This window comes from Ammospiza caudacuta, chromosome 1 (genome assembly GCF_027887145.1).
Source record: "Ammospiza caudacuta isolate bAmmCau1 chromosome 1, bAmmCau1.pri, whole genome shotgun sequence".
NCBI lineage: Eukaryota > Metazoa > Chordata > Aves > Passeriformes > Passerellidae > Ammospiza > Ammospiza caudacuta.
This window is the reverse complement of record NC_080593.1, coordinates 155,916,257-155,938,333: the sequence shown is the minus strand read 5'-3', so window position 1 is coordinate 155,938,333 and position 22,077 is coordinate 155,916,257. Positions and strand designations below refer to the sequence as shown.

The window sequence follows — 22,077 nt, the reverse complement described above, 5'->3', positions numbered from 1 at the left end:
AGGTACCGCTGGATGAGCAGCTGCACCAGGCGCAGGTGGCCGCAGGTGGCGGCGGCGTGGAGCGGCGTCCAGAGCTCCGTGTCCCGAGCGTTGGCGTCGGCGCCCGAGTCCAGGAGCAGCCGGACCAGGGGCAGGGAGTCGTCGATGCAGCTCTGGGAACGGGGGAATGGCGGGAATGGGAATGGGAATGGTGGGATTGGGAATGGGAATGGGAATGGGAATGGGATTGGGAATGGGAATGATGGGGATTGGAATGGGATTGGGAATGGTGGGAATGGGAATGGTGGGAATGGGAATGATGGGAATGGGAATGGGATTGGGAATGGTGGGAATGGGAATGGGATTGGGAATGGTGGGAATGGGAATGGTGGGGATAATGGGATTGGGATTTCATGGTCCAGGAGCAGCCAGACCAGGGGCAGGGAGTCGTCAATGCAGCTCTGGGAATGGGGGAATGGTGGGAATGGTGGGAATGGGATTGGGAATGAGAATGGGATTGGGATTGGGAATGGTGGGAATGGGATTGGGAATGGGATTGGGAATGGTGGGAATGGGAATGGTGGGGATTGGAATGGGATTGGGGATAATGGGATTGGGGATAATGGGATTGGGATTTCATGGTCCAGGAGCAGCCAGACCAGGGGCAGGGAGTCGTCGATGCAGCTCTGGGAATGGGGGAATGGCGGGAATGGGAATGGGATTGGGAATGGGAATGGTGGGAAGGGGATTGGGAATGGGAATGGTGAGAATGGGAATGAGATTGGGATTGGGAATGAGATTGGGATAGGGAATGAGATTGGGAATGGGAATGGTGGGATTGGGAATGGGATTGGGATTGGGATTGGGAATGAGATTGGGAATGAGATTGGGAATGGTGGGATTGGGAATGGTGGGAATGGGAATGGTGGGATTGGGAATGAGATTGGGAATGGTGGGATTGGGAATGAGATTGGGATTGGGAATGGTGGGAATGGGAATGGTGGGAATGGTGGGATTGGGATTGGGGATAATGGGATTGGGATTTCATGGTCCAGCAGGAGACAGACCAGGGGCAGGGAGTCGTCGATGCAGCTCTGGGAATGGGGGAATGGTGGGAATGGTGGGAATGGGATTGGGAATGGGAATGGTGGGATTGGGAATGGTGGGAATGGGAATGCTGGGAATGGTGGGAATGGGAATGGTGGGGATAATGGGATTGGGGATAATGGGATTGGGATTTCATGGTCCAGGAGCAGCCGGACCAGGGGCAGGGAGTCATCGATGCAGCTCTGGGAATGGGGGAATGGGGGAATGGGAATGGGGGAATGGGAATGAGAATGGGAATGAAATTGGGAATGGTGGGATTGGGAGTGGTGAGATTGGGAATGGTGGGATTGGGAATGGTGGGGATAATGGGATTGGGATTTCATGGTCCAGGAGCAGCCGGACCAGGGGCAGGGAGTCGTCGATGCAGCTCTGGGAATGGGGGAATGGCGGGAATGGGAATGGGATTGGGAATGGGAACGGAGGGATTGGGAATGGTGGGAATGGGAATGCTGGGAATGGTGGGAATGGGAATGCTGGGGATAATGGGATTGGGGATAATGGGATTGGGGATAATGGGATTGGGATTTCATGGTCCAGGAGCAGCCGGACCAGGGGCAGGGAGTCGTCGATGCAGCTCTGGGAACGGGGTAATGGTGGGAATGGGAATGGGATTGGGAATGAGAATGGGAATGGGATTGGGAATGGTGGGATTGGGAGTGGTGAGATTGGGAATGGTGGGATTGGGAATGGTGGGGATAATGGGATTGGGATTTCATGGTCCAGGAGCAGCCGGACCAGGGGCAAGGAGTCGTCGATGCAGCTCTGGGAATGGGGGAATGGTGGGAATGGTGGGATTGGGATTGGGAATGGTGGGATTGGGAATGGGAATGGTGGGATTGGGAATGGGATTGGGAATGGGAATGGTGGGAATGGGAATGGGAATGGTGGGAATGGAAATGGGATTGGGAATGGGAATAAGAATGAGATTGGGAATGGTGGGATTGGGAATGGTGGGATTGGGAATGGGATTGGGATTGGGAATGGTGGGATTGGGAATGGTGGGAATGATGGGATTGGGATTTCATGGTCCAGCAGGAGATGGACCAGGGGCAGGGAGTCGTCGATGCAGCTCTGGGAATGTGGGAATGGTGGGAATGGGAATGGTGGGAATGATGGGAATGGTGGGATTGGGAATAGGATTGGGAATGGTGGGATTGGGAATGGTGGGAATGGGAATAGGATTGGGAATGGGATTGAGAATGGTGGGAATGGGAATGGTGGGATTGGGAATGGTGGGAATGGGAATGGTGGGAGTGATGGGAATGGTGGGATTGGGAATGGTGGGAATGGGACTGGGAATGGTGGGAATGGGAATGGGAACAATGGGATTTCATGGTCCAGGGGCAGCCGGACCAGGGGCAGGGAATCGTCAGTGCAGCTCTGGGAATGGGGGAATGGGAATGGGATTGGGAATGGTGGGATTGGGAATGGTAGTGGGAATGGTGGGAATAATGGGAATGATGAGATTGGGATTTCATGGCCCAGGAGGAGACAGAGCAGGGGCAGGGAGTCGTCGATGCAGCTCTGGGAATGGTGGGAATGGGATTGGGAATGATGGGAATGATGGGAATGATGGGAATGGGAATGGGAATGGTGGGATTGGGAATAATGGGATTGGGAACAATGGGATTGGGAATAATGGGATTGGGAACAATGGGATTGGGAACAATGGGATTGGGAACAATGGGATTTCATGGTCCAGCAGGAGACGGACCAGGGGGAGGGAATCATCGATGCAGCTCCAGGAATGGTGGGATTGGTGGGAATGGTGGGATTGGTGGGAATGACTGGGAATGGGAATAATGGGATTGGGAATGGTGGGATTGGGAATGGGAATAATGAGATTGGAAACAATGGCATTTCCTGGTCCAGGAGCAGCCAGACCAGTGGGATGGAGTTGTTGATGCAGCTCTGGGAATGGTGGGAATGGAAATGATGGGAATGGTGGGAATTGGATTGGGAAAGGTGGAAATAATGGGATTGGGAATGGAAATTACGGGATTTGGAATGGGAATAATGGGATTTCATGGTCCAGGAGCAGGCGGACCAGCAGGAGGGAGTTGTCAACGCAGCTCTGGGATTAATGGGATCGGGAATGATGGGATTGGGAATGATGGGATTGGGAATGGTGGGATTGGGACTGGGATTGGGATGGGATTCAGGCTGTTGGGATGTTGGAGGTCAATGGGATGGGAAGGATGTGGATAACGGGATGCCGGGATTTGGGATCAGCGGGTGGAGAGGGGAAGGGAAGGATCTGGAGCTGGGACGGAAAAGGTTTGGGGTTACCGGGATAAGGAAAGGATTTGGGATCACCAGGATCTGAGATGGGAAAACACCTGGATTTGGGAATTCAGGGCTCGGGATCAGCAGGTAAGGGATGGGAATGGCCTGGATTTGGGAATGATGGGATTTGGGACGGAAAACACCTGGATTTGGGATCACCGGGATTTGGGATGGGAAGGGCCTGGATTTGGGATCACCAAGATCTGGGATGAATGGATGGAGCTGGGATGGAGAACACCGGGATTTGGGATCACTGGGATTTGGGATCACTGGGATTTGGGATGGGAATGACCAGGATTTGGGATCACTGGGATCTGGGATTTGGGATCAGTGGATGGAGCTGGGAGGGAAAACACCTGGATTTGGGATCACTGGGATTTGGGATCACTGCGATTTGGGTTCACTGGAATTTGGGATGGGAATGACCTGGATTTGGGATCAGCGGGATCTGGGATTTGGGATCAGTGGATGGAGCTGGGATGGAAGACACCTGGATTTGGGATCACTGGGATTTGGGATGGGAATGACCTGGATTTGGGATCACCGGGATTTGGGATGGGAATGACCTGGATTTGGGATCACTGGGATCTGGGATTTGGGATCAATGGATGGAGCTGGGATGGAAAACACTCACTGGGATTTGGGATCACCAGGATTTGGGATGGGAATGACCTGGATTTGGGATCAGTGGGATTTGGGATCAATGGATGGAGCTGGGATGGAAGACACTCACTGGGATTTGGGATCACTGGGATTTGGGATGGGAATGACCTGGATTTGGGATCAGCGGGATTTGGGATCAATGGATGGAGCTGGGATGGAAGACACCTGGATTTGGGATCACTGGGATTTGGGATCACTGGGATTTGGGATGGGAATGACCTGGATTTGGGATCACTGGGATCACGGGGATTTGGGATCAGTGGATGGATCTGGGATGGCAAGGGAATCACTGGGATTTGGGATTACTGGGATTTGGGATGAATGGATGGATCTGGGATGGGAAGGGCCTGGATTTGGGATCAGTGGGATCTGGGATGAATGGATGGATCTGGGATGGGAATGACCTGGATTTGGGATCACTGGGATCACGGGGATTTGGGATGAATGGATGGATCTGGGATGGGAAGGGCCTGGATTTGGGATCACTGGGATCTGGGATCAGTGGATGGATCTGGGATGGGAAGGGCCTGGATTTGGGATCTCTGGGATCACGGGGATTTGGGATCACTGGGATTTGGGATCACCAGGATTTGGGATGAATGGATGGAGCAGGGATGGAAAAGCCCCAAATTTGGGATATCAGAGTCAGCTCATGGGACAGACAGGACCCGGATCCTCTGGAATGCCGGAAGGATCCGGCTCCGCAGCTCCGGGACGTGGGAATTTTGGGAATTTTGGGAATTGTGGGAATACCTGGTGCAGCGCCGTCAGCCCGTCCTCGTTGCACAGGTCGGGGCTGATCCCGCTCTCCAGGAACTGCCGGACTGCGGAGGAACGGGAACGGGAACGGGAATGGGAACGGGAATGGGAACGGGAATGGGAACGGGAACGGGAATGGGAACGGGAACGCCGGGGGCTGACGGCGCCACCGGGAATGCCGACAGAACCATGGAGGATCCCAAGGGCAATTCCAAGGAATCCAGTGACAATTCCAAGGATCCCAAGGGCTCTTCCAGGGATTCCAATGGAACAGCCAAGGATTCCACCGGAACCTTGGAGCATCCCAGAGGTAATTCCAAGCATTCCAATGGCAATTCCAAGGAATCCAAAGGAACCATCCCAAGGGTGCTTCCAAGAATCCCAATGGCAATTCCATGAATCCAATGGCAATTCCAACGGTTCCGATGGCACCACCAAATGTCCCAAAGACATTTCCAAGGATCCAAATGGAACCATGACCATCCCAAAGGCTCTTCCAAGGACCCCAAGGACTCTTCCAAGGATTCCAATGGAACCACCAAAAATTCCAGCGGAACCACCGAGAATTCCAACGGCAATTCCAAGGATCCCAAGGCCTTTTCCAAGGGTTCTGATGGAACCACCAAATTCCAACAATCCCAATGGAACCACGACCATCCTGAGGGTACTTCCAAGGATCCCAATGGCAATTCCAAGGGTTCCAGTGGAGCCACCAAATATCCCAAAGGATCCCAAAGGAACCATGACCATTCCAATAAATCCCTCCAAGGATTCCAAGGGCAATTCCAAGGAACCCAAGGGCTCTGCCAAGGATCCCATCGGCTCTTCCAAGGGGTTCCAATGGAACCACCAAGTATCCCAAAGACATTCCCACAGATCCGAAAGGAACCGTGATCATCCCAATGGCAATTCCAAGGTATCCAATGGAACCACAAAGGATTCCAAGGAATGCTATAAACCATGGAATCCTGAAACCATGGAATCCTATAACCCATGGAATCCTATAAACCATGGAATCCTATAACCCATGGAATCCTATAACCCATGGAATCCTATAAACCATGGAATCCTATAAACCATGGAATTCTATAAACCATGGAATCCTACAAACCATGGAATCCTGAAACCATGGAATCGTATAAACCATGGAATCCCAAACCATGGAATCCTATGAACCATGGAATCCCAAACCCTGGAATCCTACAAACCATGGAATCCCAAACCATGGAATCCTGGAAACCATGGAATCCTATGAACCATGGAATCCTATAAACCATGGAATCCTATAAACCATGGAATCCTATAAACCATGGAATCCTGAAACCATGGAATCCTGAAAGCATGGAATCCCATGAACCATGAAATCCTATGACACATGGAATCCCAAACCATGGAATCCTATTAACCATGGAGTCTTATAAACCATGGAATCCCAAACCATGGAATCCTAAAACCATGGAAACCTATAAACCATGGAATCCTAAAACCATGGAATCCCAAACCATGAAATCCTAAAACCGTGGAATCCCAAACCATGAAATCCTATAAACCATGGAATCCCAAACCATGGAATCCTATAAACCATGGAATCCCAAACCATGGAATCCTATAAACCATAGAATCCTATAAACCATGGAATCGCAAACCATGGAATCGCAAACCATGGAATCCTATAAACCATGGAATCCTATAAACCATGGAATCCTAGAAACCATGGAATCCCAAACCATGGAGTCCTATAAACCATGGAATCCTATGAACCATGGAATCCTATAAACCATGGAATCCTAGAAACCACGGAATCCTATGCACCATGGAATCCTATAAACCATGGAATCCTATAAACCATGGAATCCTAAAACCATGGAATCCTATGAACCATGGAATCCTGGAAACCATGGAATCCTATAAACCATGGAATCCCAAACCATGACATCACCACCATCTCAATGACTCTTGCAAGGATCCCAATGGAACCATGACCACTCCAATAGCTTTTCCAAGGATCCCAATGGCAATGCCAAGGAATCCAATGGAACCATCAAGGATCCCAAGGGCACCACCAAATATCCCAAAGACATTCCCAAGGATCCCAATGGAACCACCAAGGATTCCAGTGGAACCTTGGAGCATTCCAAAGGCAATTCCAAGGATCCCAAGGGCAATTCCAAGGATTCCAGTGGAACCACCAAGGATCCCAAGGGAACCACCAAGTATCCCAAAGACATTCCCAAGGATCCCAGTGGAACCGTGACCATCCTCATGGCACTTCCATGGATTCCAATAGCAATTCCAAGGATTCCACTGGAACCTTGGAGCATCCCAGCGGCAATTCCGAGAATCCCAGCGGCTCTTTAAAGGGTTCCAACGGAGCCACCAAATATCCCAAAGACATTCCCAAGGGTCCCAATGGAACCACGAGCATCCCAATGGCAATTCCAAATATTCCAAAGGCAATTCCAAGGAATCCCAATGGAACCATCAAGGAATCCCAATGGCAACGCCAAGGAATCCAATGGAACCACCACGGATTCCAGTGGTGCTTCCGGGAATTCCAAAGACATTCCCAAGGATCCCAATGGAACCATGACCATCCCAATGGCTTCTCCAAGGATCCCAATGGAAATTCCAAGGGTTCCCGATGGAACCACCAAGGATTCCAGTGGAACCTTGGAGCATCCCAGTGGCAATTCCGAGAATCCCAAGCGCAGCTCCAAAGATTCCAGGGGCAGTTCCAAGGATCCCGATGGAACCACCAAATATCCCAAAGACATTCCCAAGGATCTCAGTGGAACCACGGCCATTCCAACAACTCTTCCAAAGATTCCAAAGGCAATTCAAGGATCCCAACGGAACCACCAAGGATTCCAGTGGAAACTTGGAGCATCCCAAAGCTCTTCCAAGGGTTCCGATGGAACCGGCGAGAATCCCAAAGGTGCTTCCACGAATCCCAACAACCCTTCCAGGGATTCCGATGGAACCACCAAGGATTCCAGCGGAACCTTGGAGCATCCCAGTGGCAATTCCAAGGATCCCAAGGGCAACTCCAAGGATTCCAATGGAACAACCAAATGTCCCAAAGACATTCCCAAGGATCCCAATAACACCATGAGCATCCCAACAGCTTTTCCAAGGATCCCAAAGGCAACTCCAAGGAATCCAAAGACTCTTCCAAGGATTCCAGCGGCAAGGATCCCAAGCGCAATTCCAAGGATCCCAATGGAACCTCCAAGCATCCCAAAGACATTCCCAAGGATCCCAAAGGAACCGTGACCATCCCAACAACTCTTCCAACGATTCCAACAATTCTTCCAAGGATCCCAATGGCAATTCCAAGGGTTCCAATGGAACCAGCGAGAATCCCAACGGTGCTTCCAGAAATCCCAATGACTCTTCCAAGGATTCCAATGGCAATTCCAAGGATCTCAATGACACCACGACCATCCCAATGAGTCTTCCAAGGATTCCAATGGAATCACGACAATCCCAACAACCCTCCAAGAATCCCAATGGCAATTCCAAGGATCCCAATGGGAATTCCAATGATCCCAATGGCAATTCCAAGGATCCCAATGGCAATTCCAAGGATCCCAATGGGAATTCCAAGGATCCCAATGGAATCACGACAATCCCAACAACCCCTCCAAGGATCCCAATGGCAATTCCAAGGATCCCAATGGGAATTCCAAGGATTCCAATGGCAATTCCAAGGATCCCAATGGTGCTTCCTAGGATTCCAATGGCAATTCCAAGGATCCCAATGGAATCACGACAATCCCAACAACCCCTCCAATGATCTCAATGGGAATTCCAAAGATCCCAAAGGCAATTCCAATGATCCCAATGGCAATTCCAAGGATTCCAATGGCAATTCCAATGATCCCAATGGGAATTCCAAGGATTCCAATGGCAATTCCAAGGATTCCAAAGGAACCACGACCACCCCAACCACCCTTCCAAGGATTCCAATGGCGCTTCCAAATATTCCAATGGCTATTCCAAGGGTTTGAGTGAAACCACCAAGGATTCCAATGACAATTCCAAGGATTTCAAGGGCAATTCCCAGGATCCCAATGGAACCATGACAATCCCAACAGCTGTTCCAAGGATCCCAAAGGCAATTCCAAGGATCCCAAAGGAACCGTGACCATCCCATCAACTCTTCCAAGGATCCCCATGGCGCTTCCAAGGATCCCAATGGCAATTCCAAGGATTCCAATGGGAATTCCAAGGATTCCAATGGGAATTCCAAGGATCTCAATGGCAATTCCAAGGATCCCAATGGCAATTCCAAGGATTCCAATGGGAATTCCAAGGATCCCAATGGAATCACAACAATCCCAACAACCCCTCCAATGATCTCAATGGCAATTCCAAGGATCCCAAAGGCAATTCCAAGGATTCCAATGGCAATTCCCATGATCCCAATGGCAATTCCAAGGCTTCCAATGGCAATTCCAAGGATCCCCATGGTGCTTCCAAGGATCCCAATGGCAATTCTAAGGATCCCAATGGAATCACGACAATCCAAACAACCCCTCCAAGGATCCCAATGGCAATTCCAAGGATCCCAAAGGCAATTCCAAGGATCCCAATGGGAATTCCAAGGATCCCAATGGCAATTCCAAGGATTCCAATGGGAATTCCAAGGATCCCAATGGCAATTCCAAGGATCCCAATGGGAATTCCAAGGATCCCAAAGGCAATTCTTCCAAGGATCCCAATGGGAATTCCAAGGATCCCAATGGCAATTCCAAGGATTCCAATGGGAATTCCAAGGATCCCAATGGCAATTCCAAGGATTCCAATGGCGCTTCCAAGGATCCCAATGGGAATTCCAAGGATCCCAAAGGAACCGTGACCATCCCATCAACTCTTCCAAGGATCCCCATGGCGCTTCCAAGGATCCCAACGGCAATTCCATGTATCCCAATGGCAATTCCAAGGATTCCAATGGGAATTCCAAGGATCCCAATGGAATCACAACAATCCCAACAACCCCTCCAAGGATCCCAATGGGAATTCCAAGGATCCCAATGGGAATTCCAATTATCCCAATGGCAATTCCAAGGATTCCAATGGTGCTTTCAAGGATTCCAATGGGAATTCCAAGGATTCCAATGGGAATTCCAAAGATCCCAATGGAATCACAACAATCCAAACAACCACTCCAAGGATCCCAATGGGAATTCCAAGGATCCCAATGGCAATTCCAATGATCCCGATGGCAATTCCAAGGATTCCAATGGTGCTTCCAAGGATTCCAATGGGAATTCCAAGGATTCCAATGGAATCACAACAATCCAAACAACCACTCCAAAGATCCCAAAGGCAATTCCAATGATCCCAATGGCAATTCCATGGATCCCAATGGCAATTCCAAGGATCCCAATGGCGCTTCCAAGGATCCCAATGGGAATTCCAAGGATCCCAATGGCAATTCCTAGGATTCCATCACAATTCCAAGGATTCCAATGGTGCTTTCAAGGATCCCAATGGGAATTCCAAGGATTCCAATGGGAATTCCAAAGATCCCAATGGAATCACAACAATCCAAACAACCACTCCAAGGATCCCAATGGGAATTCCAAGGATCCCAATGGCAATTCTAAGGATCCCAATGGAATCACGACAATCCCAACAACCCCTCCAAAGATCCCAAAGGCAATTCCAATGATCCCAATGGCAATTCCATGGATCCCAATGGCAATTCCAAGGATTCCATCACAATTCCAAGGATTCCAATGGTGCTTTCAAGGATCCCAATGGGAATTCCAAGGATCCCAATGGGAATTCCACGGATCCCAAAGGCAATTCCAAGGATCCCAATGGGAATTCCAAGGAATTCCAAAGGCAATTCCATGGATCCCAACGGCAATTCCATGTATCCCAATGGCAATTCCAAGGATCCCAATGGCAATTCCAAGGATCCCAAAGGTAATTCCAAGGATCCCAATGATGCTTCCAAGGATTCCAATGGCAATTCCACGGATCCCAAAGGCAATTCCAAGGATCCCAATGGCAATTCCATGTATCCCAATGGCAATTCCAATGATTCCAATGGCAATTCCATGGATCCCAATGGGAATTCCAATGATCCCAATGGCAATTCCAATGATCCCAAAGGCAATTCCATGGATCCCAAAGGAACCGTGTCCATCCCATCAACTCTTCCAAGGATCCCAACGGCACCACAACCACCCCCACCAACTCTTCCCAGACCCCCACCAGACCCCCACAACCACCCCACCTCCATCCCCGCCCCTCCATCTCCCCCCCAAAAAACTCAAAAATCCCAGGAACCCCCACGTGCCCGCACCTTCCTCGGCGTCGTGCCGCGCCGCCGCCTCCAGGAGCCGCACGCTGGCCGGGAACGTCACCCTCTTCCTCCTCCTCCTGCTCTTCCTCTCCCCTCCTCCTCCTCCTCCTCCTCCTCCTCCTCCTTTGGGGGTTCCCGGCGTCTCCTTCTGGGCCTGAGCCCACGCTTTGAGCTGCTGGGCGCGGCGCCGCCGCGCGTGCCGGAGCCGCTCGGCCGTGCCCAGCCGCGCCACCGCCGGCATCTCGGCCAGCAGCTCCCGGTGCTCGGCCATGGCCGCCCCCAAAGCTCGGCAGCGAGGGCGGCCAGCGGCAGCATCACCCCGAAATCCGGCCGGGGGGCGTCGCTTTATCCCTCCACGCCGCGGCCTCGGCGCGGCGCCGGCGAGGGGCAGAGCCTGGGGAGCATCTCCCGGGGTTCGTTCTCAGGCGGAGCCAAAATCGACAAAAATTCCCAAATTTCTGCCGAATTCCCGCGGATCCTTCAGGTGGCTGCGCACGCAGAGGCGTCGGGGAGGCGCCGTGGGAGGAATCCTGGGCACAGGGAAGTCAAAACAAGCAGAAATAAATAAATAAATAAATAAATAAATAAATAAATAAATTAATTAATTAATTAATTAATAAATGAATAAATAAATGAATAAATAAATGAATGAATAAATGAATAAATAGATGAATAAATAAATAAATAAATAAATAAATAAATGAATAAATGAATGAATAAATGAATAAATAAATGAATAAATATATGAATGAATAAATGAATAAATAAGTGAATAAATAAATGAATGAATAAATGAATAAATAAATGAATAAATATATGAATGAATAAATGAATAAATAAGTGAATAAATAAATGAATAAATATATGAATGAATAAATGAATAAATAAATGAATAAATAAATGAATGAATAAATGAATAAATAAATGAATAAATAAATGAATGAATAAATGAATAAATATATGAATGAATAAATGAATGAATAAATGAATGAATAAATTAATAAATAAATGAATAAATATATGAATGAATAAATGAATAAATAAGTGAATAAATAAATGAATGAATAAATGAATAAATAAATGAATAAATATATGAATGAATAAATGAATAAATAAGTGAATAAATAAATGAATAAATATATGAATGAATAAATGAATAAATAAATGAATAAATAAATGAATGAATAAATGAATAAATAAATGAATAAATAAATGAATGAATAAATGAATAAATATATGAATGAATAAATGAATGAATAAATGAATAAATAAATGAATGAATAAATGAATGAATAAATGAATAAATAAATGAATGAATAAATGAATAAATAAATAAATAAATAAATGAATAAATAAATGAATGAATAAGTGAATAAATAAATGAATAAATAAATGAATGAATAAATGAATAAATAAATGAATAAATAAATGAATAAATGAATAAATAAATGAATAAATGAATAAATAAATGAATAAATAAATAAATGAATAAATGAATAAATAAATGAATAAATAAATAAATGAATAAATGAATAAATAAATGAATGAATAAATGAATAAATAAATGAATAAATAAATAAATAAATGAATGAATAAATGAATAAATAAATGAATAAATAAATGAATAAATCAATCCCAGCTCGCCCGGTTTGGCCGCTTTGGGTGAGCCGGGATTGACCTGGAATCTGATGGGAATTTTAAAAAATTGGAATTTTTTGGAATTTTTTTTGGTTTTTCTAAGCTGGGACTGACCTTGAATGTCAGTGGACTTCGTAAAAAAAATTGGAATTTTTTGGAATTTTTTTGGTTTTTTTAAGCTGGGACTGACCTGGAACCTGATGGGAATTCCTAAAAAAATTGGAATTTTTTGGAATTTTTTTTTTGTTTTTCTAAGCTGGGACTGACCTTGAATGTCAGTTGATTAAAAAAAAAATTGGAATTTTTTGGAAATTTTTTTTGGTTTTTCTAAGCTGGGACTGACCTTGAATGTCACTGGATAAAAAAAAATTGGAATTTTTTGGAATTTTTTGTTTGGTTTTTCTAAGCTGGGACTGACCTGGAACCTGATGGGAATTCCTAAAAAAAATGGAATTTTTTGGAGTTTTTTTTTGGTTTTTCTAAGCTGGGACTGACCTTGAATGTCAGTGGATTTCCTAAAAATAATTGGAATTTTTTGGAGGTTTTTTTTTTGTTTTGCTGAGCCAGGATTGACCTGGAATCTGATGGGAATTTTTAAAAAATTGGAATTTTTTGGAATTTTTTTTTGTTTTTCTAAGCTGGGACTGACCTTGAATGTCAGTGGACTTCGTAAAAAAAATTGGAATTTTTTGGAATTTTTTTGGTTTTTCTAAGCTGGGACTGACCTGGAACCTGATGGGAATTCCTAAAAAAATTGGAATTTTTTGGAATTTTTTTTGGTTTTTCTAAGCTGGGACTGACCTGGAATGTCAGTGGATTTCCTAAAAATAATTGGAATTTTTTGGAGGTTTTTGGGGTTTTTCTAAGGTGGGACTGACCTTGAATGTCACTGGATAAAAAAAAAATTGGAATTTTTTGGAGATTTTTTGTTTTGTTTTTCTAAGCTGGGATTGACCTGGAACCTGATGGGAATTCCTAAAGAAATTGGAATTTTGTGGAATTTTTTTTGGTTTTTCTAAGCTGGGACTGACCTGGAATGTCAGTGGATTTCCTAAAAATAATTGGAATTTTTTGGAGATTTTTTTTTTGGTTTTTCTAAGCTGGGACTGACCTTGAATGTCAGTTGATTAAAAAAAAATGGAATTTTTTGGAGTTTTTTTTTGGTTTTTCTAAGCTGGGACTGACCTGGAATGTCAGTGGATTTCCTAAAACAATTGGAATTTTTTGGAATTTTTTGTTTGGTTTTTCTAAGCTGGGGCTGACCTGGAACCTGATGGGAATTTTTAAAAAATTGGAATTTTTTGGAGGTTTTTTTTGGTTTTTCTAAGCTGGGACTGACCTTGAATGTCAGTGGATTTCCTAAAAATAATTGGAATTTTTTGGAGGTTTTTTTTTTTGTTTTGCTGAGCCAGGATTGACCTGGAATCTGATGGGAATTTTTAAAAAATTGGAATTTTTTGGAATTTTTTTTTGTTTTTCTAAGCTGGGACTGACCTGGAATGTCAGTGGATTTCCTAAAAATAATTGGAATTTTTTGGAGTTTTTTTTGGTTTTTCTAAGCTGGGACTGACCTGAACCTGATGGGAATTCCTAAAAAAAATTGGAATTTTTTGGAATTTTTTTGGGTTTTACTAAGCTGGGACTGGCCTTGAATGTCAGTGGATTTCCTAAAAAAATTGGAATTTTTTGGAATTTTTTTGGTTTGGTTTTCCTAAGCTGGGATTGACCTCAAATCTGACTGAAATTCCTAAAAAAATTGGATTTTTTTTTAAAGCCAGGATTGACCTCAAATCTGACTGAAATTCCAATAAAAAATTGGAATTTTTAAATTTTTTTGGTTTGGTTTTCCTAAGCCAGGATTGACCTCAAATTCCACCAGAATTCTGAAAAAAATTGGAATTTTTTGGAATTTTTTTGGTTTTTTTAAGCTGGGATTGACCTCAAATCCCACCAGAATTCCCCAAAAATTTGGAATTTTTTAAAGCCAGAATTGACCTCGAATCCCACCAGAATTCCCAAAAAATTCCTCAAAACAGCACCAAAATAACCCCAAAATTCCTTAAAATAGACAGAAAATTCCTCAAACACCCCAAAATTCCCTGAAAAAAACCAAAAATTCCCCAAAAAAGCCCCAAAATTCCCTGAAAAGTGCCAAAATTCCCAGAAATATCCCCAAAACAGCCCCAAAATTCCATTAAAAAGCCCCAAAATTCCACAAAAAAAGCCCCAAAACTCCTCAAAATTCCATTAAAAAGCCCCAAAATTCCACAAAAAAGCCCCAAAATTCCCTGAAAAACCCCAAAATTCCACAAAAAAGCCCCAAAATTCCCTGAAAAACCCCAAAATTCCACAAAAAAGCACCAAAATTCCCTAAAAAAACCCCAAAATTCCATAAAAAAAGCCCCAAAATTCCCAAAATTCCAGAAAAAAACCTAAATTCCACAAAAAAAGCCCCAAAACTCCTCAAAATTCCATTGAAAAGCACAAAAATTCCCCAAACACCCCAAAATTCCCTAAAAAAACCCAAAATTCCACAAAAAAAGCCCCAAAATTCCCAGAAATTTCCCCCAAAACAGCCCCAAATTTCACAAAAAAAGTCCCAAAAAATCTTAAAATAAACCCCAAAATTCCACAAACGCTCCAAAATTCCCTGAAATTTCCCCAAAAACCCCAAAATTCTACAAAAAAACCCCAAAATTCCCAGAAAAACCCCAAAATTCCCCAAAATTCCAGAGAAAAAACCTCAATTCCACAAAAAAAGCCCCAAAACACCTCAAAATTCCATTAAAAAGCACAAAAATTCCCCAAAAAAGCCACAAAATTCCTTTAAAAACCCCAAAATTCCCCAAAAAAGCCCCAAAATTCCCTAAAAAATCCCAAAATTCCACAAAAAAGCCCCAAAATTCCCTGAAATAGCCCCAAAATGCCCCAAAATTCCATTAAAAAGCACAAAAATTCCCCAAACACCCCAAAATTCCCTGAAAAATCCCAAAATTCCCCAAAAAAGCCCCAAAATTCCATCAAAAAGTCCCAAAAATCCTAAAAAAAACCCCAAAATTCCCAGAAATTTCCATTAAAAGCCCCAAAATTCCCCAAAAAAGCCCCAAAATTCCCAAAAATTCCAGAAAAAAAACTCAATTCCACAAAAAAACCCCCAAAACACCTCAAAATTCCATTAAAAAGCACAAAAATTCCCCAAACACCCCAAAATTCCCTGAAAAATCCCAAAATTCCCCAAAAAAGCCTCAAAATTCCCTAAAAAACCCCAAAATTCCACAAAAAAAGCCCCAAAATTCCCAGAAATTTCCCCCAAAACAGCCCCAAATTTCCCAAAAAAAGTCCCAAAAAAGCCTAAAAAACCCCAAAATTCCACAAACGCTCCAAAATTCCCTGAAATTTCCCCAAAAATCCCAAAATTCTACAAAAAAACCCCAAAATTCCCAGAAAAACCCCAAAATTCCCCAAAATTCCAGAGAAAAAACCTCAATTCCACAAAAAAAGCCCCAAAACTCCTCAAAATTCCATAGAAAAGCACAAAAATTCCCCAAATACCCCAAAATTCCCTGAAAAAAAACCAAAATTCCTCAAAAAAGCCCCAAAATTCCCTAAAAACCCCAAAATTCCACAAAAAAAGCCCCAAAATTCCCTGAAATTTCCCCAAAACAGCCCCAAACTTCCCAAAAAAAGTCCCAAAAAATCCTAAAATAAACCCCAAAATTCCACAAACGCTCCAAAATTCCCTGAAATTTCCCCAAAAACCCTAAAATTCCACAAAAAAAACCCAAAATTCCCAGAAAAACCCCAAAATTCCCCAAAAAATCCCCAAAATTCCACAAAATTCCAGAGAAAAAACCTCAATTCCACAAAAAAAGCACCAAAACTCCTCAAAATTCCATTAAAAAGCACAAAAATTCCCCAAAAAAGCCACAAAATTCCTTTAAAAACCCCAAAATTCCCCAAAAAAGCCCCAAAATTCAAAAAAAAAAAGCCACAAAATTCCACCAAAACCCCAAAATTCCGCAAACGTTCCAAAATTCCCAGAAATTTCCCCAAAAAAACCAAAAATTCCACCCAAAAGCCCCAAAATTCCCAGAAAAAAACCAAAATTCCCCCAAAAAAGCCTCAAAAATCCCAGAAATATCCCCAAAACGCCCCAAAATTCCATAAAAAAGCACAAAAATTCCCCAAACCCCCCAAAATTCCTTGAAATGTCCCCAAAATTCCTTGAAATGTCCCCAAAATTTCCTGGAATGTCCCCAAAATTCCCTGAAATGTCCCCAAAATTTCCTGGATTGTCCCCAAATTTCTGAAACAGCCCCAAAGGCGCAGAAATGTCCCCAAAACAGCCCCAAAATTCCATAAAAAAACACAAAAATTCCCCAAACACCCCAAAATTCCTTGAAATGTCCCCAAAATTCCTTGAAATGTCCCCAAAATTCCCTGAAATGTCCCCAAAATTTCCTGGAATGTCCCCAAATTTCTGAAACAGCCCCAAAGGCGCAGAAATGTCCCCAAAACGCCCCAAAATTCCCTGAGGGGACCCTCGGTGTCCCCAAAGCCCCCAAGGGCACCCCAGGGTCCCTCTGAGGGGACCTCGATGTCCCCAAGGTGCCCCCAATAGGACCTCAGGGTCCTCCGTGTCCCCAAAGTCCCCTCACAGTCCCCAAAGTCCCTTCAATGTCCCCAAAGTCCCCTCAATGTCCCCAAATCCCCTCATGGTCCCCAAAGTCCCCAGAGTCCCTTCACGGTCACCAAAGTCCCTTCAATGTCCCCTCAGTCCCCCCCGTGTCCCCTCAAAGTCCCCGAAGTCCCCTCACAGTCCCCAAAGTCCCTTCAATGTCCCCAAAGTCCCTTCAATGTCCCCTCACGGTCCCCTCACAGTCCCCAAAGTCCCTTCAATGTCCCCAAAGTCCCCTCACGGTCACCAAAGTCCCCTCACGGTCCCCAATGTCCCCGAAGTCCCTTCAATGTCCCCAAAGTCCCCTCACAGTCCCCAAAGTCCCCTCACGGTCCCCAAAGTCCCTTCAATGTCCCCAAAGTCCCTGCACGGTCACCAAAGTCCCCTCAATGTCCCCAAATCCCCTCACGGTCCCCTCACAGTCCCCAAAGTCCCTTCAATGTCCTCTCAGTCCCCTCCGTGTCCCCTCACGGTCCCCTCACAGTCCCCAATGTCACCAAAGTCCCTTCAATGTCCCCAAAGTCCCTTCACGGTCACCAAAGTCCCCTCAATGTCCCCAAATCCCCTCATGGTCCCCTCACGGTCCTCAAAATCCCCTCACAGTCCCCAAAGTCCCTTCAGTGTCCCCTCAGTCCCCTCCGTGTCCCCTCACGGTCCCCTCAGTCCCCTCACGGTCCCCAATGTCCCCGAAGTCCCTTCAATGTCCCCAAAGTCCCTGCACGGTCACCAAAGTCCCCTCAATGTCCCCAAATCCCCTCAGGGTCCCCAAAGTCTCCTCACGGTCCCCAATGTCCCCGAAGTCCCTTCAATGTCCCCAAAGTCCCTTCACGGTCACCAAAGTCCCCTCAATGTCCCCAAATCCCCTCACGGTCCCCTCACGGTCCCCAGAGTCCCCTCACAGTCCCCAAAGTCCCCTCACGGTCCCCAGAGTCCCCTCACGGTCCCCAAAATCCCCTCACGGTCCCCAAAGTCCCTTCAATGTCCCCAAAGTCCCCTCAATGTCCCCAAATCCCCTCACGGTCCCCTCACGGTCCCCAAAATCCCCTCACAGTCCCCAAAGTCCCTTCAATGTCCCCTCACGGTCCCCTCAAAGTCCCCTCCCGGTCCCCAAAATCCCCTCCGTGTCCCCTCGGTCCCCTCCCGGTTCCTGCCATGTCCCCAAAGTCCCCTCACGGTCCCCTCAGTGTCCCAAAGTCCCCTCATGATCCCCTCTGTCTCCCCAAAGTCCCCTCACTGTCCCCAAAGTCCCCTCACTGTCCCCAAAGTCCCCTCTGTGTTCCCAAAGTCCCCTCCATGTCCCCAAAGTTCCCTCACGGTCCCCAAAGTCCCCTCATGGTCCCCAATGTCCCCAAACCCCCCCCAATGTCCCCTCAGTCCCCTCAAAGTCCCCTCACAGCCCCAAAGTCCCCTCAATGTCCCCAAAGTCCCTTCACGGTCCCCAAAATCCCCTCACGGTCCCCTCCGTGTCCCCAAAGTCCCCTCACGATCCCCGAAGTCCCCTCCGTGTCCCCTCAGTCCCCTCCCGGTTCCCAAAGTCCCCTCACGGTTCCCGCCATGTCCCCAGTGTCCCCTCAGTCCCCTCACGGCCCCCTCCATGTCCCCAGAGTCCCCTCACGGTCCCCAAAGTCCCCTCACGGTCCCCAAAAAGTCCCCGAAGTCCCCTCCACGTCCCAAAGTCCCCTCACGGCCCCCAAAGTCCCCTCAATGTCACCTCACGGTCCCCGCCATGCCCCCAAAATCCCCTCACGGCCCCCTCAATGTCCCCAAAGTCCCCTTCGTGTCCCCTCAGTCCCCTCACGGTTCCTGCCATGTCCCCAAAGTCCCCTCACGGCCCCCAAAGTCCCCTCACGGTCCCCTCTGTGTCCCCAAAGTCCCCCCAAAGTCCCCTCACGGTCCCCAAAGTCCCCTCACGGTCCCCTCAGTCCCTTCACAGTCCCCAAAGTCCCCTCCATGTCCCCAAAGTCCCCTCATGGTCCCCTCTGTGTCCCCAAAGTCCCCTCACGGTCCCCTCTGTGTCTCCAAAGTCGCCTCAATGTCCCCAAACTCCCCTCAATGTCCCCAAAGTCCCCTCACGGTCCCCTCAGTCCCTTCACAGTCCCCAAAGTCCCCTCCATGTCCCCAAATCCCCTCACGGTCCCCAAAGTCCCCTCATGGTCCCCTCTGTGTCCCCAAAGTCCCCTCACGGTCCCCTCCCGGTTCCCGCCATGTCCCCAAAGTCCCCTCGGTCCCCTCGGTCCCCTCCCGGTTCCCGCCATGTCCCCAAAGTCCCCTCGGTCCCCTCGGTCCCCTCCCGGTTCCCGCCATGTCCCCGCGCCCCGCTCCGGCCGCCCCTCACGCCGCCGCCATTTTGTCCGGCCCCTTCCCTCTCCCCCCCCCCTCCCCTCTCCGTTCCACCGGCTCCCCCTCACTCCCGGCCCCCCCCCGCGCTGTCCCCGCGGTGTCGCCGCTCCCGTTACCGGCGCTGTGTCCTCGCTGTCCCCTCGTTGTCCCCTCGCTGTCCCCGCCGCGCCCTCGGGCCGCGCCCGCCGCTGCCACAGGCGGGGCCGTCGCCATGGCGACCGCGCCACTTCCGGTGACGCCGGAAGTGAGTGGCTGCAAACCCGGAAGTGAGTGACGCACAACCCGGAAGTGCCGCGCCGCACTCAAGATGGCGGGCGGGGCAAGGAGCGGCGCCCCCTGGCGGACGGCGGGGGAATACAACGCAAAATTTTGGGGGTTTTGTTTGGTTTTTTTTTTTATTTTTTGGGGTTTCCACAAGTTTGGGTTCCTCCACAGAGGGATTTAGGGTGTCCACTGTGGTGTGTTTGTGTTCCTCCCAAGATATTTCGAGGTTTCAAATAGGGGGGAAATTCCTTCAGGGTGTGAGTGGGAGACGCCTCAGCCTCAATTCCCAATCCCAAATCTCTGCAGCCCCCCAGGAATGAGAACCCCAAAATCCCAATCCTTGAATTGCCCCAAAATCCCAATCCTTGAAGCCCCAAAATCCCAATCCCTGAACTCCCCAGTTCCAAATCCCTCAACCTCCCAAAATCCCTGAATTCCCCCAAACCCCAAATCCCCAAAATCCCAAACCCCGAATCCCCAACACCGAATCCCAAACTCCAAACCCCAAACTCCAAACGCCAAATCCCCAAAATCCCAAACCCCTGAATTTCCCCCAAATCCCAAACTCCAAACCCCAAATCCCAAACCCCAAATCCCTGAATTCCCACAAATCCCAGATCCCCAAAATCCCAAATCCCAAATCCCTGAATTCCCACAAATCCCAAATCCCCAAACCCCCAAATCCCAAATCCCTGAATTCCCACAAATCCCAAATCCCAGATCCCAAAATCCCAACCCCAAAATTCCTGAATTCCCACAAATCCCAACCCCTGAATCCCCCAAATTCCAAACCTGAAATCCCAAATCCCCCAAATCCCAAACCCTTGAATTCCCCCAAATCCCAAACTCCAAACCCCAAATCCCCCAAATCCCAAATCCCAAATCCCCCAAAACCCCCAAATCCCAAATCCCAAAATCCCAAACCCCTGAATTCTCCCAAATCCAAACCCCAAATCCCCCAAAATCCCAAAACCCCCAAATCCCTGAATTCCCACAAATCCCAGATCCCCAAAATCCCAAATCCCTGAACCCCAAATCCCAAATCCCCAAACCCCCAAAATCCCAAACCCCTGAATTTCCCCCAAATCCCAAACTCCAAACTCCAAATCCCAACCCCAAAATCCCTGAATTCCCACAAATCCCAACCCCTGAATCCCCCAAATTCCAAACCTGAAATCCCAACCCCCAAATCCCCAAAATCCCAAACCCCTGAATTCCCCCAAATCCCAAACTCCAAACCCCAAATCCCAAATCCCCCAAATCCCAAATCCCCAAAATCCCAAACCCCTGAATTCCCACAAATCCCTGAACCCCAAATCCCAAATCCCTGAATTTCCCCCAAATCCCTGAACCCAAAATCCCAAACCCCTGAATTTCCCCCAAATCCCAAACTCCAAACTCCAAATCCCCCAAAATCCCTGAATTCCCACAAATCCCAGATCCCCAAAATCCCAAATCCCTGAACCCCAAATCCCAAATCCCCAAACCCCCAAAATCCCAAACCCCTGAATTTCCCCCAAATCCCAAACTCCAAACTCCAAATCCCCCAAAATCCCTGAATTCCCACAAATCCCAGATCCCCAAAATCCCAAATCCCTGAACCCCAAATCCCAAATCCCCAAACCCCCAAAATCCCAAACCCCTGAATTCCCCCAAATCCCAAACTCCAAACCCCAAATCCCAAATCCCCCAAATCCCAAATCCCCAAAATCCCAAACCCCTGAATTCCCACAAATCCCTGAACCCCAAATCCCAAATCCCCAAACCCCCAAAATCCCAAACCCCTGAATTTCCCCCAAATCCCAAACTCCAAACCCCAAATCCCCCAAAATCCCTGAATTCCCACAAATCCCAGATCCCCAAAATCCCAAATCCCTGAACCCCAAATCCCCAAAATCCCAAATCCCAAATCCCCAAAATCCCAAACCCCAAATTCCAAACCCCAAACCCCTGAATTCCCACAAATCCCAAATCCCAATCAATGAACTGGGACCAAACTGGGAGGGACTGGGACAAACTGGGAGGGACTGGGACAAACTGGGAT

At 47.3% G+C, this 22,077-nt stretch overlaps 1 protein-coding gene across 2 annotated transcripts in view; it reads right to left on the bottom strand.

The window, feature by feature from the left end:
• Positions 1-19,951, bottom strand: part of PPP1R16A (protein phosphatase 1 regulatory subunit 16A) — a 36,257-nt gene extending 16,306 nt beyond the window's left edge. Inside the window, exons 1-7 of one of the 2 annotated variants that reach the window (XM_058808168.1) lie at positions 13,863-13,911; positions 13,714-13,782; positions 13,247-13,483; positions 12,866-13,094; positions 11,114-11,643; positions 4,789-4,859; positions 7-152 (exon numbers count right to left, since the gene is read on the bottom strand). In XM_058808168.1, the coding sequence (XP_058664151.1) occupies positions 7-152; positions 4,789-4,859; positions 11,114-11,384 (488 nt within the window). In that variant the 5' untranslated portion in view covers positions 11,385-11,643; positions 12,866-13,094; positions 13,247-13,483; positions 13,714-13,782; positions 13,863-13,911. Of the gene's footprint in view, positions 1-6; positions 153-4,788; positions 4,860-11,113; positions 11,644-12,865; positions 13,095-13,246; positions 13,484-13,713; positions 13,783-13,862; positions 13,912-19,885 lie in introns of those variants that run through there. The other variant, XM_058808177.1, reaches the window with a different exon arrangement.
• Between the last annotated feature and the right edge of the window lie 2,126 nt (positions 19,952-22,077).